The 18,638-nt window shown below is 34.6% G+C and overlaps 1 protein-coding gene and 1 long non-coding RNA gene across 12 annotated transcripts in view; one reads left to right on the top strand and one right to left on the bottom strand.

The window, feature by feature from the left end:
- The window catches only part of TAB3 (TGF-beta activated kinase 1 (MAP3K7) binding protein 3), a 56,252-nt gene extending 51,757 nt beyond the window's left edge, over nucleotides 1–4,495 (top strand). For all 8 annotated transcript variants that reach the window (XM_036226699.1, XM_036226698.1, XM_036226701.1 and 5 more), the window contains one exon: nucleotides 409–4,495. In XM_036226699.1, the coding sequence (XP_036082592.1) occupies nucleotides 409–557 (149 nt within the window). In that variant the 3' untranslated portion in view covers nucleotides 558–4,495. The remainder of the gene's footprint in view (nucleotides 1–408) is intronic.
- The window catches only part of LOC118607791, a 221,594-nt gene that overhangs the window by 184,502 nt on the left and 18,454 nt on the right, over nucleotides 1–18,638 (bottom strand). The window lies entirely within an intron of this gene.

Raw genomic sequence — 18,638 nt, 5'->3', positions numbered from 1 at the left:
GTGGAACTGAAGGTCTTCTGGAAGAAGGCATACGTTCAATCATGTTTAATACTGTGGCAGGTATTGTGTGGAGGTGTCATGGTTGGCTAAAGATGGCAGGAGGCAGCATTTAACATGCTATATAACATTTCTCAATTTTTTCATTTGAACTATATCCGCTTGCTGTGTATGGATAGTGAACTAGGAAGGTAATCAGTGCTGGACTTTGAAGAAATATGTATCATATACTTCCTGTTTGTCTATGCATTTCCGATAGCTATGTCTACTAACTGGCTTTCACGTAAGGGAGGTAGTTTCCTACCTTACCTAGCTTTTTTTTGGGGGGGGGGGTAGTTTTTAATTTTAGTTTGGGTCATACTTGAAAAGAAACTCAATCTCTTTGTTTCTTTCAATCCTAACTTTGCTCAGAGCATCTACCTGGCTCCAGACAGAGTCCTCGGACACATACCCAAGATGAAGACTATGAAGGAGCCCCATGGAATTGTGACAGCTGTACCTTTCTGAACCACCCAGCACTAAATCGTTGTGAGCAGTGTGAGATGCCCCGGTACACTTGAATTCAGAAGAGTCTGCACCTGGCTGAAAATGAAACTTAGAGCACCCGTGAGAAGAAAAAGAAACTGTGGGGAATCTTCATTTCAGGTTACATAGGTGGGGAGGAGGCATGACAGACACTGTAGCTGCTGGAGCTCACTAAAGGAAAAATGGGGAGGGTTCTCCCCCTCCCCCCCTTTCTTAACTCATTACAGAGTGAGAGACAGAAAGGGACACTTGACACTGGGAAAGGAGTCACTCCTGAAAGAATGTACACAGAGAAGTCAAGAGCTCTTCTGTGCAATCCCATCTATTCAAGTCACTGCTGAGTGGCCCTTATTTTATAAACTAGAACTTTGAATCTTAGTGTGATATGTTACAGTTTATGCAGACAAACTGTGAATTCCTAGAGCAGACTTAACCTGGTCACAGCTCTCTGGAAAACCAAGGCTCCCCATGCTTCTTCCTGTCTCTTCCTACTGAAGAAAAGGGCAGGAAAAAGCCCTCAGAACATGATCTTTGGGGGCAAAATAATAAGGGTATTTGTAATTGCTGCTTTATTTTTTCAGGGGTAATTTCCAACACACAAGATATTTTAAAATGTGATTTGTAGCAGTCAGGAATTAGGGATATTGTGTCCTTTGTTCGAAAGTACAATCAGAGGTGTTAATATCCCTTTTGCTTGTACAATGATTCATCAAGATATATAGAACACTGGTAACTAAGACCTAATCACACCACATAATAGATATAATTTTTAAGTTACTGCATGCTTTTATTAGGTCATTGGTTTTAAATAACAAGTTCTTACAAAGTATGATTTTTATGAATGACCTTAAAACTGCGCTTTGCCAATAGCACAGTGAATGTATGCCAAATGTTAAATCCATTCCAAAATCCATTTGGAAATCTCGATCTTAGCTGTGGTTCTACAAAAAATATATATTTGCAGTGCATAGGGCTTTTTTTCCCCCCTCCTTCCTTCCAATTTTGTGACGAATTCATGATGTTTACAGCACAGATAATACTTTGTGCCATAATCCTAACTTAGCTGAAAAAATATATATTAGTTGTTCAATAAGTATTTATTTGCACATATGTTAATAAACCAGTGTGAGGGAAATCCACCAATATCATAAAGTTGCACCCTGCATTATTTAGGGAGGAAGAGAAGGCTAGTCAAGAAATATGATTAAGAGAAGGGTTGAATACAAAGGACTTTGAAACTAACAATTTTTCATATTTAACATACTGTATTCGGAAATAGCATTGAATTTGTTCACATAACACTGAAGCACTCCTTATTTATGAAACCAGAACTTTAGAGTGTGAAGATGTAAAATCATATGATTTATTCACTAGAATGCATCACTGGAAAATTATTAATAGGACATTTAAGTAAGGTCTCCAGCATTGTCGAGAATTGATTTTGGAATCTTCCCTTATGTGGGTGAATATAAACAGCAATAAAATAAGGTTTTCTAATCCTGAAGGAATTTACCTGAGGCTATAACTTTAGGAATATCCATGCTCCCATACCAGTTACCACCCCCCCCCACACACACACATACACGCACACGCACATACCCACCCACCCAGCTGTCTTTGTATTCTAATTTGGCAGTAGTCTAGCAGATCTGGAAAAATAAGTTAGACTTAATAACATAATGAAACCAAAGGCATAATAACTCATAGTTTTCCATCAAAATCATACTTTCATATTCTACCTACGACTTTGAAAACACGTTTTCATGTGTGGAAAATTCTCTGAAAATATCCACTTGTCTCACAAAGTAGGCATGGCTATGTAATTACACTGATAAAACATCTCTCATACAACAACTGCAGCAAACTGTGAAAATAACAGTGACAAAGCAGATGGACTTAAACAGCATTCTTTAAAGACTTTTGTAACACTGGTATCTGTCAGTCTCCATTAACAGTCTATCTGTACTACTGTTCTGTAATACACCACTGCCTTTGCCTTTGTATGGTTTCATGTCCTTATTGATGGTCAACCCTATTTGGTATTAAGTAACAATTTAAGGGAGAAATATATATACTGCTCAGTGTTTGTTGTAGCTAAAGGTTTACCAGTATTCTTAATGACATGTTGAAGTGGCAGCACAGCAATTAACTTGGCAGTTGTCAGTTGAGAATGAAAGTAGCATGTATGAAAGCAGTTTGATTTATTAAAACCATGTAGATGACTTTAAAACTATTGCATGAACATACATCCAGGTTATTAAGCTGTTATCATACAGTAGATGCATGGTTCCAGTCCTTTGATGATATATCTAGTCATTTTTCACCTGCCAGGAAAAAATGAGAAACCAGTCTATTTGATAGTTGTAGAGGGTGGGGTATGAGACATCAGAGATTGATTTGAAGGAAGTTTTTGTATGTGTTCATTTCCGCTTGTGTACAAGTTTCATATGCCAATATAGGCTGTATTCAGTTTTTAAAATAAGCAAATTACTTGACACTGATGAATTTGATGTATTTGATGAATTTGATGTATTTAACTGTGTTCCATATATCAACTACTTCTTGCCTATGACCAGTTCGAACAAGAATTCAGTCGACTTTCAAGGTGTCTTTTCAAAAGGATCTCTTGGTCAGATTGATACGTAATCCATAATCCAACTAAGTGGTAAAACACAAATTGGATGATGCCTGCCTGCTGAGGTGCCTATGCTCTTTGGATCAGTTGGTGTACTTTTTACTAGCAACAAGTTTTGTTTTGTTTTGTTTCCTTAAAATAAGACTAGTTTGATATATCTGGTAGCACTCAAACCTGATTATATACTTATTAAATTCACTGTTTTGTAAACTGGGTTTTAGAAAGCACATTTACCATTTTGTTAAAGTGGTAATAGAGGAGCCAGAAACTTTCTAAGCATTGTACAATGTTTTGAATTGATAATGACCTTGTTTGGGAGAGGGTAGAGGCAGGGGCTTTTAAAGAAACAAAGAAATGCATTGTAAAAAAAGGTAGTTTTAGAGCACATTATTGATGGTGGGGAAAGTGTTGCTAATTTGTTTATTTCCATGAAAGAAATGGGATGTGTGATAAACAGTTTAATAATTTTTAAGGAGCTGGTCTCAATTTTAGTACTTTTTAATTATAATTTCTTTAAATTTTGTCATTGCTTTGTTCCAGTTATCTAGGGTTCCTATCCAACTTTCTGTGGCAACTCAAGTTTTATATAGTATTTTATAAGGTAATAGTAATGTCATTGACAGTATAAACAAAAAGAATATAAGGCATAGAAAAATTGTTCTTGGGAAATATCAATGATTGTATCCTGGAATGTGAAGGTGTCCCTTTATAGTCAAAATTGATTTATTTTAATATTGTTAATGTTTGTTCAGGCTTTGAATGAGTTCATATTATAGTTCTGTGTATATCTGTAGAGAAAGAATGACAATTGAAATGTTACTTTAAAAAATCAGAATAAATTAGGCACTGTCTGTGTTGCATCACTACTGTATCTTTTTGAAAGAATTAATAGTATTTTCTTATTGTAAAAGTTAATTCTGATGACGTTTTTACCTTCACCAGACATGCATTTTTCCTGTATTTTTTGCATCCCCAAATATTTAAAACAAGTAGGTTTTGCATGGCTTGGGCATTCAGAGATTAATAGAATGACACGATTTTAATTTTTAAAGCCATGAAAAGTTGCTTTGAGACTGAACAATTCTGAGTTATTTATAATGACACCCAATGTCCATGTTTCTTTCTGTAAAAGCAGTTGTTCATTAAAACAGCAAAAACTTAATTAAATCTTGTAAATACCATGTCTCGTAGATTTCTCTGTATGCTGTGAATCAAATTATTTTGAGGTGAAATTGTACAAAGGCATTTAAAAAGGCTATGCATGCATCATACCTCCAAACAGTACATATTCGGAAAGTCAATGATTCCTGCAAAATAAATTAATAAACTAAAAGCAAACATTACATTCTGCATCTTTTCTGTGTAGTTAGAAATGATTTACACTATCAAACTTGTCCAAGTTCCAGTATGCTGTCTCAGAAACCTAATCTTTCATCACATTTGTGTTCCTCTATTAGAACATGTAGTAATGTTGAATTTGAGGTATTAAGTGTACCTTACTCTAATTAATTTTATAAAAGGTAGGATGTTAGGAACTTGTATTTTTTTATTACACTTCAATATGTTACTTACAAAAGAGTAATTTAAAAAAATTTTTATGTCATCTGTAGCTGGTTTTTCAGAGGCCCTTAACTTCATTTTGCTGGGGTCTGTAGTCAACCTTTCCAACTTTTGCACAGAAATCACCACAGATTAATTTAAATATGATTTAAATTCAGAATAATTTCTGCTGCATGGAAATTTGCAGACATAGACAAGTACAGAAGAATGGTTTACTCATTACCCAACTTCCAAAATTATCCATATATAAGCAGTCTTATTTCATCTATATTCTCATCTACTCCCCCCTAATTATTATAAAACAAATCGCATACATAGCAAGTCATCTGTAAATAAACTTTAACATAAAACGATTACCAAATATCTAGTTTAAATACCCAAATCTCAATTTTTTTTTTACAAGTATGTCTAAATCAGGGTCTAAGAGGACACTTGAAGTTGTTATGTCTCATATTTTCCCTTTCTGTCAATCATAAGAAAACTTTCCCTCAACTATTTGGTTACCCTCCCCCACATCTCACAGTAACCTAATGCATAGAAAGAACATCAAAGACAACTTCAAAAAGAGCATGTGAAGTATTTTATTTCCCATATCCTGGGTTGTCCCTTTTAAACAACTGATTTATTTTGAAATAGAGAAGAAGTAATCTGGTTACCACTATAGCGATTCAGGATGGTGCTCATTTTGGTAATTTACATTATCTCTAATCTCACTATCTGTATAATGATTTCCGTAGGTATTGATTAGCTCAGTTTTCCACACAGTAGTGTGGGGGACTGTTGGGTACAGGAGGCTGTGTTCATCACCCACCTGGCATTCCTCTGAAGACTTCCTGACTTGACTTTGGCCAGTTGGCCTTTTTCTAGGGATATTTCTATTGGAGGTTTCAAAGATTTTAATAGGGTATATAACATATGGGTGAGAATTTGGTTTATTGGTTCTAGATTGTTGGAGCAGTCAAACCATCTCACTTGTCCTGGCTCTTGAACAGCGGCGAGTGTGCTTTTGACCACCACCCTTTTCACGACATTCCAGTGGTAAGAATATATAGTGTGGGAAGAAAGAGTCAGATGTGGACTTGCTTCTTAAAGTTTTGCATTATGGTTTGGGAACAAAATACTACGTACTATAGTCTGTATTACATACTTTGCTTTCTTTTGACTTATTTGTGCATTTACCCTCTTGGAGACGGATCACTTAAGAATAGTCTGCTTTGGGTGTGCAAAATTCTAAAAGCCTTTATTTGAAAAGGCACTTGGGGCTAGAGTAGGAGAAACTTAGATTAACATTGAAATAGCCCATATTCCCTATACACTTGACAATGAATGGAATGGTCCCACGTGGCAGGGGGACTCCCATTCCAAGATCACAATTTGAGTTTCTCTTCCCCAATTCTACTGAAATAGCCTAAAACATTTTTAAGGGTTGAAGAGCAGGGAAGGGTGTTCTCAGGATGCAGATAAGGATGTATTGAGGACAACAGCAACTAGTGTTAGCCAGCCCACAAGTCGAGCCACCAGTGAAGGTCATCTTGCAAAAGCAGGTTTATAGGACTCCCCAGCAGAACCCTTGAAGACCCCCAAACTCTGAGCAGCAGGCAAGGGGAAGGATCTGTGTGCTGGACAGGGAGCACAGAGTTTGTGGCATTTCCTTTCTGTCTTAACTTGTGCCACAATTCACTAAATATGGAAGACATAATGGGAACGGTTTGGCCACATAGATAAGGAGTATGATGCACCAAGTAACTGTAAGCTGCCACAGAGAACATGGAGGAAACATCTCCTTGGCCTAGCTGAGGATTCCAGGGAGCAATTTCCAACCCTACAGTAAAGTACCTAATGCAGCATCCACTGGTGCTTAGTGAGCAGCTAAAAACAAATGCTTAGCAAAACATTGAACTTCCTTGTCTTTTCTATATTCTGCAATCGAGTCTTTCTAATCGAGAAAAATAGAGCTACAGAAAAAAAAAAAAAAACTTATGCTTTTTTATTAAAGATGAAAATATTTGAGCATAAGAAGAGATAAAATACTGCCATTTGCAAGAACATGGATGGAACTCGAGATAATCATGCTAAGCGAAATAAGCCAGACAGAAAAAGCTGAAAAACACATATCACTTATATGTGGGATATAAACCTAAAAGCAACAAATGAATAGGACAAAACAAACAGACTCATGGAAATGGGCTATAGACTAATGGTTACCAGAGGGGGAGAGGGAAGGGAGTGAGGGAAGGTAGATTGGGTAAAAAGGGATCAAATATATGGTAACAAAGAAATCTAAGGGAGATTAACACACGTGTGTGTGTATATGCCTTACTGTTAAAATGTACAGCTGAAACTTACCAGATTTCATCAACCAATGTCACCATAACAAATTAATTAAAAAATATTTGAGCAGTGGTCCACATAATCTTTAAAAAGATTTCTTAAAAATCAGTGAACATATGGAAAGAGTGTTCTGAAAGAAGGACCTCATTCTACCGAATCAGAGCTGAAGAGAAAACTTTAATTTCTAAATTTAATTCCAAACAAGATTTATAGTAATGTTGTATCTCTTAAAAGGAAGCAATCAGATCAGGAATGGTTGCTTTCAAATTAAAATTAATTTTAATGAGATTCTAAACTACTAATACAGGTAGTGAAAATTGAGAAAACTGAATCAATAGAGAAATAATTCCAGAATTCAGAGTAAAGGGGTTAAAAAAAAAAGGAGGAGCTAACACTTAAATGTAAATCCTAGATCCAGGAGATGCAATAAAGAATACCAGAAGGAATGAACACAGCAAGACAGGGGAGAAGCAATAAAGAAAGAAAAATACCCATATTTTTTCTTGGGAGGCTTAAAAAAATATCTACAAAGATGAATAAACAAAGGTGACATCAGAATTCTACATCTTTGTGTAAAACTTGAACACAATGCTGATTTTGACATGCAAAACAGTTATGAACATTAATTATAATCAACTTGGTTAAATCTCCATAAAATAAAATTTTGTATCTCATATGAACTAAATGTTCAAATGTCCACCATTTACAAAAAATATATAATATAGGAAGTCAATTTTCAAAAATTATATAGGCCACCAAACATTTACAAAAAATATATAATATAGGAAGTCAATTTTCAAAAATTATATAGGCCACATGTTTCTGCAATACGTTAGATCTAAAAATTTCTGAAACAATCACAAGTATCAGGATGTCTAAGGAACAATGAAGAGATGATGTTGTATGGAAACATCTTGAATTAGAAATCTGTGAGACAATTACAGGATCTACATAGATAATCAGGATAATCAAGATTATAGCTTTCGTGGCTTATCAAGTCTTGTCAATTTTATTTATATTTTTAAAAAAATTTTTATGCAGAGGTTGTTGGGGCAGACACACGTTAGAATATCAGCTGTTGTATCACCGAATATTTTCATTTTAGGAGAATTTGTACTAAAGAGTAAAAATTTAATAAAAGAATAAATGTATCTTTCTACCCCATCAATATGCTAGTTTACAATAGCAAATATGAATTGACTCTCAGGATTGATGTTTAGGTACAAAAAACAAAAGTTTATCTTCTAAATAGCCAGTGAATGAAGTAGTATATTAACTCTTCCATTCGTGTTCATCCTCTAAAATAAATATACTCTTCCAATTACAAGCACACACACCCATACTTTTTTTTTTAATGCCACAGAAATTTTTATGACAGTGTTTTGGTAGTGTTTTAAGGAGTAAAAAGTGCCTGAACTGTTAATGGTTAGGGATTCCAGCTGTGTAATCTACAAATTATTTCTCTTAAACTCACTCACCTCATCTGTGAAATGTGGACAATAACAGTTCTCTCTTATTTGATTGTTGTGAAGATTAAATGAATTATTATATTTAAAGCACATAGAATAGTTCCTAGTATATTCTAAATGCTCAAAAGCTGTTAGCTGTTATTATCTTGTCATTACTCTTTTAAAACTATCATTGTTAAAATATATGAAGCAAAGTGACAGAATTGAAGGGAGAAATAGTTCTGAAATAGTTGGAGACTTCACTATGATACTTTAAATGATGAATAAAACATCTAGACAGAAGATCAATAAAGAAATAGAGCACTCGAATAACACTATAAACCATCTATACCTAACAGACAGTCTACTTCATCCAACAACAGCAGAATACATATTCTCAAGTGCACATGGAACACTCTCCAGGATAGACCATACATCAGGCCACGCAAGTCTCAGTAAATTTTAAAAGACTGAATCATAGAGTATCTTCTCCAATCATGATGGGATGAAATTAGAAATTAATAAAAGTTGGAAAATTCACAAATATGTAGAAATTAAACAACACACTCTTAATAACAACCAATGAATCAGAGAAGAAATCACAAGGGAAATTAGAAAATACTTGGAGGTGAATGAAAAAGAAAACAACACAGCAAAAAGTTTTGGGATGCAGTGAAAAGACAGTGCTAAGAGGGAATTTTAAAGCTATAAATGCCTATATTACACACATGTACATTCGCACATATAAAAATCTCAAATCAATAACACTTTGAGGAACTAGAAAGAGCAAACTAAACCAAAAGCTAGCAAAAGGAAGGAAGTAATAAAAACTAGAACAGAGATAAATAAAATAGAGAATAGAAAAATAAGAGAAACAATAAAGCCAAAAGTTGGCTCTTTGAAAAGAAAAACAAAATGAACAAATCTTTAGCTAGATTGACAAAAAATAGATACAGATACCTAAAATCAAAAATAAAAGTGAGGGTATTATTGATGTTACAGAAACGAAAAAGATTATAAGAGATACTAAGATAACCTAAATGAAGTGGACAAATTTCTAGAAACATACAAATTGTCTAACTGGCTTAAGAAAAAACAAAATCTTAACTGATTCAATGCCTTTACTTGTTTTGTTTAGGTTTGTTATCAAAAACCTTCAAAAAAAGGAAAGTCCAGGACCAGATGTCTTCACTGGTGAGTTCTACCAAACCTTTAAAGAAAAATAAATACTGATCCTTTTTAAGCCCCTCCAAAAAACAGAAATGGAGGGAACACTTCTTATTCTATGAGGCTACTAGCATCACACTGATGGCAGATAAAGACGTCACAAGAAAATTACAGACAATATCTCTTATTCAACAGATGCGAAAATCCTCAACAAAACACTAGCAAACTGAATCCAACAGCATATTAAAAAGATTATATTCTCTGATCAAGTCAGATTTATCCCAGGAATGCAGGAGTAGTTCAACTTAAGAAAAATCGATGTTATTACACATTAATAGAACAAAGAGAGAAAAACCTACATGATCATCTCAATTGATGCAGAAAAGGTATTTAACAAAATCAACACCCTTTCATGATAAAAAAAAAAAACACTCAGAAAACTATGCTTCTGAAGGGAACTTCTTTAACACAATAAAGGGCATTTATGAAAAACCCACAGCAAAGATCATACTCAATGGTGAGAGACTAAAAGCTTTCCCCCTAAGATCAGGAACAAGATAAGGACGCCCGCTTTGATCAATGCTATTTGTCATAGTACTGGAAATTCTAGCCAGAGCAATAGACAAGAAAAAGAAATAAACAGCATCCATATTGAAAAGGAAGAAGTAAAACTACCTCTATTCTCAAAAAACAATTCCATATATAGAAAATTCCAAAACAATTCACATGAAAACTACTAAACAAATTCAGCAAAGTTGCTGGGTATAAGAACAGCACACAAAAATCAGTTGTTTCTATATCCTGACAATGAACAATCTGAAAAGGAAATTAAGAAAGTAATTCTATTTACAATAGCATTTAAACAAAGAAAATGCCTAGGAATAATAAAATATCAAAGATCTAAGTAAATGGAAAGACATCCCGTGTTCATTACTAAGAAGACTTAATATTGTTAACATGTCGATACTACCCAAAGTGATCTACAGAGTCAATGTAATCCCTATCAAAATTCCAACTTTTTTTTTCAGAAATGCAAAAGCTGATCCTGAAATTCACATGGAACTTCAAGAGGCCCGAATAGTGAAAACAATCTTGAAAAAGGAAGTTGGAGGACTCCCCAGATTTCAAAACTTAACTACACAAAGCTACAGTAATTATAACAGTCTGGTACTGGCATAAGGGTAGACGATTAGATTAAAAAAAAAAAAAAAGAATTCGGAGTCCAGAAATAAATCCACGTGTCTATGGGAAATTGAGTTTTAACAAGGGTACCACATCGTTCAATGGGGAAAAGAATGGTCTCTTCAATAGATGGTGCCAGGACAACTAGATTTCCATAGTAAAAATGAATTTGGACTCCTACTCCACAACATATATAAAAATTAACCCAAAATGGATCAATGACCTAAATATAAGAGCCCAAACCATAAAACTCTAAGAAAATACAGGTGTAGATCTTCATGGCCTTAGATTTGGCAACAAATTCTTAGATAGATACCAAAAACATGAGCAATAAAATGAAAAAGCGAAGAGCAAAATTTTATGCATCAAAGGACATTATTAAGAAAATGAAAAGACAGCCTATGAAATGGGAGAAAATAATTGCAAATCACATATCAGATAAGCATTAAATATCTAGAATTTATAAAGAACCCCTACAATGAATAACAAAAACTCTATTCATAAAAGGGCAAAGGACTTTAATAGAGTCTTTCTACAAAGAAGATATACAAATGAACAATAAGCATGTGAAAAGATGCTCAACATCATTGCTCATTAGAGAAATGCAAATCCAAACCATGGTGAGATACCACTTCAAACTTATTAGTGTTGCTATTTTAAAAACCCCAGAAAATAACAAGTGTTGGTAAGGTTATGGAGAAATTGGAACACTTGTACTTTGCTAGTGGGATTGTAAAATGGTGCAGTTGCGATGGAAAACAGTTGGGGGTTCCTCAAAAAGCTAAACATGAAACTATCATATGCCCCAGCAACTCTGCCCTGAGTGTATACCCAAAAGAACTGAAAATGAACTCAGATACTTGGACACCAATATTCATTGTAACATCATTCACAATGGCCAAAAGGTAGAAACAACAAAAGTATCTGTCAACAGAGGAATAGATAAATAAAATGTGGTATATACATAATGGATTATTTAGCCTTTTTTATTTAAAGAATAAAGTTCTGATACATGCTACAACATAGATGAACCTTGAAAATATTAAGCTAAGTGAAATAAGCCAAATGCAGATTGTGAAATAAGCCTAAGCAGGACAAATACTATTTGATTCCACTTATATTAAATATCTAGGATAGGCAAATTAGGAAAGTAGATTAGAGGCTACTGGAGTTTGAGGGAGGGGAAGATAGGAGCAATTGCTTAATGATTACAGAGTTTCTAGAGTGATGAAAAAGTTTTGGAAACGGTGGGATGGTTGCACAACATTGTGAACATAATGTCACTGAATTATACACTTAAAAATGGTTACATGGAAAATTTAGTTATATCTACTTTACCACAATAAAAAAAAATGGAAACAATATATGGGATCTCTATTTAATAAATGCAAATAATCAGGTTCCACTCTCAGGAATTCTTATTCAGATCTCAAAAGAATCCCAGAATTATTTAATAAGCCACTAAATTTTCCCCAAGTGATTCTGACATAGGGAGTCCAAAGAACTCACTCTAAAAAACATGGGTATTGTTCGGGTCCTCTCTTGTAAATATGACATGGGTCCCTTCCTCCACGGGGATCTTACACCTAAAATTCTTATTTGAACTTTAGATGGAAGGAAAACTTTATTTTTTATAAAGATAACCATTTCTCACCATTGTATCAAATTCAATTTGTTCAGAAGGGTAGAAAGTGGCATGAAATACTCTTTGGGACATGTTTAACCATATAACATACACATATGATATTTCCAAATACACATATGTCACTCCTCTCCCAGATACTGTCAGTTAGCACTTGGTATCTTTTTCATCTCTTCTCTAAAATTTTATTTCCTGTCTATGGCCATGCCACCCTCAACAAGCTCGATCCTGACTGATCTTGGAAGCTAAGCAGGGTCAGACCTGGTTAGTACTTGGAAGGGAGACCACCTAGGAAGACCAGGTGTAAAATTTTTTTTTAATTAAAAAAAGAAAAATAATAAGGGCTTGTAAGCTGATAAGGTCCTTGCAATCTGTGAGGTAAACCAAGGGTTGCCTTGCCTAAAAAATAAATAAAATAAAATAAAATAAAATAATTTGATTTTTCCAGACGGACCTCCACCAAGGAACTGGATGTAATTTAAATCAATTTGTGTGAGACCTGAATGACTGAGAAGAGACAAATCATCCTGTAGGAGAGGTAGCTGATAGTTTCTAACAGATATGAATTTTTGCAGTGGTCAGATCCCCTACATCACTATTTAGATACCAGCTTTGGGAGAAGGATGTGGAAACTAGCTCCTTATCTGGAGTCTTCCTGGACTTGTCTCAGTCTGCATCACAGTTCCATTAAAATGATTTGTAAGACCATGGCAGACTCCCCCAAACTTCGACTCCTCAGGGTTTCTCAAGGATCGCGTGAGCATCTAATTCTCTATGCTAAATAACTTTCTGTTGACATAACTAGAGTGGTTTCCATTTCCAGCTGCACTGCTACAATTTCTGGAATACCCATTTCAGAAGATTTAAACTTGTGTCATCTGGCATTTCTTCCTTTTCTGGTAAATCCAAGTTATTAAGTCTAGCAATAAATTTATCATTGATATATTTCAAAATGTTAAGGAATGCAATATATACGTAAACTTTGACAGGGTCCAAAAAAATATATCAACATCATGATTTGAAACTACAAAACTCTTAGAAGAAAAGCTATGTGGTAACCTTCTTGATATCAATCTTGGCAATGGCTTTTTGGATTTGACACCAAAAGCAAAGGCAACAAAAGCAAAAATGAGCACCAAACTTAAAAGCTTCTGTACAACAAAGAAAACCATCAACAAAATGAAAAGACAACCTATGAAATGGAAGAAGATATTTGCAAACCATTTATCTGTTAAGGGGTTAATGTCCAAAATATATAAAGAAACCATACAATTCGATAGCAAAAAAACAAACAAAAAACTATCCAGTTAAAAAATGGGTAGATTTGAATAGATATCTTTCCAAAGACATACACATGGCCAACAGGTTAATGAAAAGATTCTCAGCATCACGAATCATCAGGGAAATGCAAATCAAAAGCACAATAAACTATCACCTCAAACCATTACAATAGCTATTACGAAAAGATCAGATTGATTCCAAGACCTAGCTGCACCCTGGTGATCATTGCAGCATTATTTACAATAGCCAAGATATAGAAACAACCTAAGTGTTCATTAGCAGATGAATGGATAAAGAAGGTGTAATATGTACGTTACATGTATATGTATGTGTGTGGGTGTGTGTGTATTTTTATACAATGAATATTATTCAACCATAAAAAAAGAATGAAATCTTGCCATTTGAGACAGCATGGATCTTGAGGGCACTACATTAAGTGAAATAAATTAGAGAAAAACAAACACCATATGGTTTCACTTATGTGTAGAATCTAAAAAAAAAAAGCTCAGATACAGAGAAGAGACTGGCAGTTGACAGAGTAAAAGAGTAAAAGAATGTGTGTGTGAGAGGTGGGCCAAATGGGTGGTCAAAATGAATGAAATTCCAGTTATAAAATAAGTCACTGGGATGTAATGTACAGCATGGAGACTATAATTAATAGTACTGTATTGCATATTTGACATTTGGTAAGAGAGTAGATCATCACAAGAAAAAATTCTGTAACTAATATATGGCACCTACCCACGCTTATTTTTCAATTTTAGCTTCAGAATTCTGGCTTGTTTTCTGATAACCACTTATTGGGACTGCTATAAATACATTAGCTTTGGGTAATGGACATTCTTTCCACATGGAACACTCTAGGTTTTCTCTTTCATTAAAAAAAAAAATGTAACTGAGTATTTTGGCTGACTTAGAGCTGGGACTTGAATCTTCTGGTAGGTAGATTTGAGCAACATCTTTCTACCATCTAATTCTATCCCCTGATTTATACACTGCTAAGGAGCAAATTAGAACAAAAGAAAATTTAACCCATGTCCCCAGGTTTGGTTAATTTGCTAGAGCAGCCACAGAACTCAGAGAAACATTTTACTTACTAAATCACTGGTGTATTGTAAAAGGATATAACTCAGGATATAACTGCCAGATGGAAGAGACGCATAGGGCAAGGTGTGAGGAAGGGGCCTAGAGCTTCCCATACCCTCTGCAGGGGCACCACACTCCCCAAATCTCCACATGTTCACCTGGAAGCTCTCCCAACCCCATCCTTTTGCGTTCTTAGGGAGGCTAAATCATTGGCCACTTGTGATTGCACTCAGTGGCGAGTCCTTAGCCCCCTTCTGGAGGTCTGGGGATGGGACTGAAAGTTCCAACCCTCTAATCACATGATTGGTTCCCCTTCAGTGGCCTAGGGGCCTTCCAAAATCACCTTATTAACAAAGACAATTTTATCACTCTCATTGCTTAAGAAATTCCAAGGGTTTTAGGACCTATGTGCCAGAAAAATGTCAAAGATCAAATATATATTTCACATTATCAATCATATCACAGATAGCAAGAAGGGAATTATTTTAATGAGAGAGGATAATGAGAGTCTGTTTCCCTATGAGTTACTGATGGTATGTAAAAGTATATAAATCTTAAGCACGCAGCCTGAAAATTTTTACAATATGTACTCATGTAACATGATATGGAACATTTTCAGCACTTAGAAAGAAGACTTGATTGTTCTCCCCAAAGGATAACCGTTATTTTATCACTATAGATAAATTTTACCCATTTGAACTTCATATAAAGGAATCATATAGTTTGCAGGGTTTTGTGGTGTACAGGACAGTTTTTGACTAAGATTGCTATAGCCTAGAGGACATTTGATGGTGGGATTCAGGGAATAAAAACAAACAAACAAACAAACAAACAAAAAACCTAGAAGATAAGGAGTCACCTTCCAAATCATATTTACTCTGGAAGTTCTCTCTTACCACAAAAGCCAGGGTGAGCTATAAAACCCTTCTCATAGCAGCTAAGGAAACCACTGCTTACTGGAAAAGGGAGGTTTAGTCAGGAGCATATTCTAATTGGAGGAGAATGAATATTTAACAGTTCAGTGTGACATGCATCTGTCTGCAGGGGCAAAATAAGATCAATACAGGCTAGAGTGATTAAGACAGTTGCTGGGATTTGTGAGTGGAGACTGAGAACCCTTTATAATCAGGATGTCCACAACTGCAGTGATGATTCCCAAGGGTTTAAAGCAGTACTTGGCATTGCAGAGCTTCAGAATGAGTCACCCCAAGTTGTGCTTCTATGGCATGTGGATTATTTTGAGCCAAAGGCAATGGAGACCCCATGGGCTCAAGAGGAACTTCTGCTCCCACATTTCGACCACCTAGAAGAATTTAAATTTGGAGTCTTGTCCATAAAATAACAATTATCACCAGAAACAACCTTTCATGATCTATCTATAGGGCAGGGCAAACTTCTAATTACTGAACATCTGTTCTTTTTATGGTCCTGTGATGACCATCTTCCCCTCTGATGCCCAAGGTGCCTTATCTCCATCCTTAACTCAGAATGCTATATATATCTCATTTTAACTTTCTGTACCTGAACCTCTCATGTATGTGGGGTCTCTGACTCATGTATGCGAGGTCGCCATATGTATGTATGTAATTAAATTTGGTTATATTGTCTCATTAATCTGCTTCACGTAGATCTAATTATTAGACCACCTAAAAGAACATAGGAGGGAAAAAGGAAAGTTTCTTCCTCCCGCGCAGCATATTGTAGGCAGTCAACAAATAACTGATTAAACAATGCTGAATTAAATGAGTAATGAACAAGTTTGAAGGAAGATTTCTACTAAAATAATCATATTTCCACCACCCAGTAAGTGGGAATAAGCTGAAGAAAAATGGCAGTTGTTTTTGCGACCCTTCAACTCTTCTTTTTAAAAATACCCTAGAGTTCTAATTCTCTCTCAAGCAAATAACCATAAAACTATATGAACACAATTCCCTAAGCAGTTTTGAAATATCTAATAGCCCCTCACCTTATTGGTTTATTATTTTCTCTGGGTACTAAGATCTTCCTGGAAAAATGTTAAACCAATATTATTTATTAAATGGCTGGATTGAATATCATCTTAACATGTAAGTGTTTTAGGATCAAAAATAGAACTGTAGTGTAAATATTTTTTTTTTGTCAAACACACACTGGAACAATTCTTATGATTAAAATAATGCCATAATTAAATGCACTGTGGTATCTGGATTGGATTCTAGAACAGGAAAAGGACATTAGTGAAAAAAAAAACTGATGAATTTCAAATAAAGTCTTGAGTTCAATAAATAATAATGTACCAATATTCATCTCTTAAGTTTTGACAAATGTATTGTGGTTATTTAAGATTTTAACATTAAGGGAAGCCAGGTGAAAAGTGTATGAGAACCCTGTACTATCTTTACAACTTTTTTGTAAATCTAAAATTATTTCGAAGTTTTTTTTTTAAATAAAGCAGTAAGCTACACTAGCCTTGCTCTAGAAGATCATGAATATTTGCCATTTATATGACCTTATTAAACAGAATTAGACTTTATACTAGCTTACTAATATTAAGGGAGGGAAAAGAAAAGGATCCCTTATAATTTTTATCATAAGTGCACACATCTAAAAAATTCTTGCTTCATTAAACATATGCACTGATAGATAGATTTTAAATACTCGTGCTCACAAGTGTTAAGGATTGGTGATGGTGAGAGGGAAGTGGGTATGGTTATAAAAGGGCAACATGAGGGATCCTTGTGATGTTGGAATGTCCTGTATCCTGACTTTAGCAATGTAACACGATCATGATATACTTGTATGCACAATAGTTTTGCAAGATGGGAAGAAACTGGAGAAAGGCTACACAGGCTCTTTATATATTATTTCTTACAACTGTGTATGAATCTACAGTTGTCTTGAAATAAGTTTAATTAAAAAGACTTAGAGACAAAAAAGGAGAAAAATAGTTGTGTTCAAAGTATTGATAATGCTATAGATAAAAAATTTGATCATTATAAGCCATTATTAATTTTTACTTCCTTGGCCAAATTGAACTTGTAAAGAGAAGAAGCTATTAAATACTTTTCGGAATGGTTAGAAAAATTTTCTTATCCAATTTTAGTTTATAATAGGTAATATGACCAAAAGGCTCATCATCCAAATGTCACACAAAAGCAGAGAATGAAAATTGTTTCCTCCACCTGTCCCTCATCTGTCCAGTTCTCCTGAGTGACAACCCCTGTTACCAATCCTTCTCAAACTCTTCCAAAAATAGAAAGATGGGAACACTTCCAAACTCATTTAATAAGGCCATCATTACTCTGATACCAAAGCCAGACAAAGACAGTGCAAAAAAATAAAATTACAGGCCAATATCTCTGATGAACATAAGTACAAAAATCCTCAGCAAAATATTAGCAGTACATGAAAAGGATCATACACCATGATCAAGTGAGATTTATTTCTGAGAAGCAAGGATGTTTCCACATACACAAAACAATAAATGTGATATACCACATTAACAAATTAACAGATTAAACGATAAAAATCATATGATCATCTCAATAGATTTAGAAAAAGCACTTGACAAAGTACAACATTCTTTCATAATAAAAACTGAACAAATTGGGCATAAAGGGAATATACTTCAACATAATAAAGGCCATGTGTGACGAGCCCACAGCTAACATCATACTAAATAGTGAAAAGCTGGAAGCTTTTCCCCTAAGATTAGGAATAAGACAATGATACCCACTCACTGCTGTATTCAACATAGTACTGGAAGTCCAAGTCAGAGAAATTGTGCAAGAAAAGGCAATAAAGG

Source organism: Rousettus aegyptiacus, unplaced genomic scaffold (assembly GCF_014176215.1).
Source record: "Rousettus aegyptiacus isolate mRouAeg1 unplaced genomic scaffold, mRouAeg1.p scaffold_m13_p_9, whole genome shotgun sequence".
Classification (NCBI taxonomy): Eukaryota; Metazoa; Chordata; class Mammalia; order Chiroptera; family Pteropodidae; genus Rousettus; species Rousettus aegyptiacus.
This window is presented reverse-complemented; position numbering and strand designations above follow the sequence as displayed.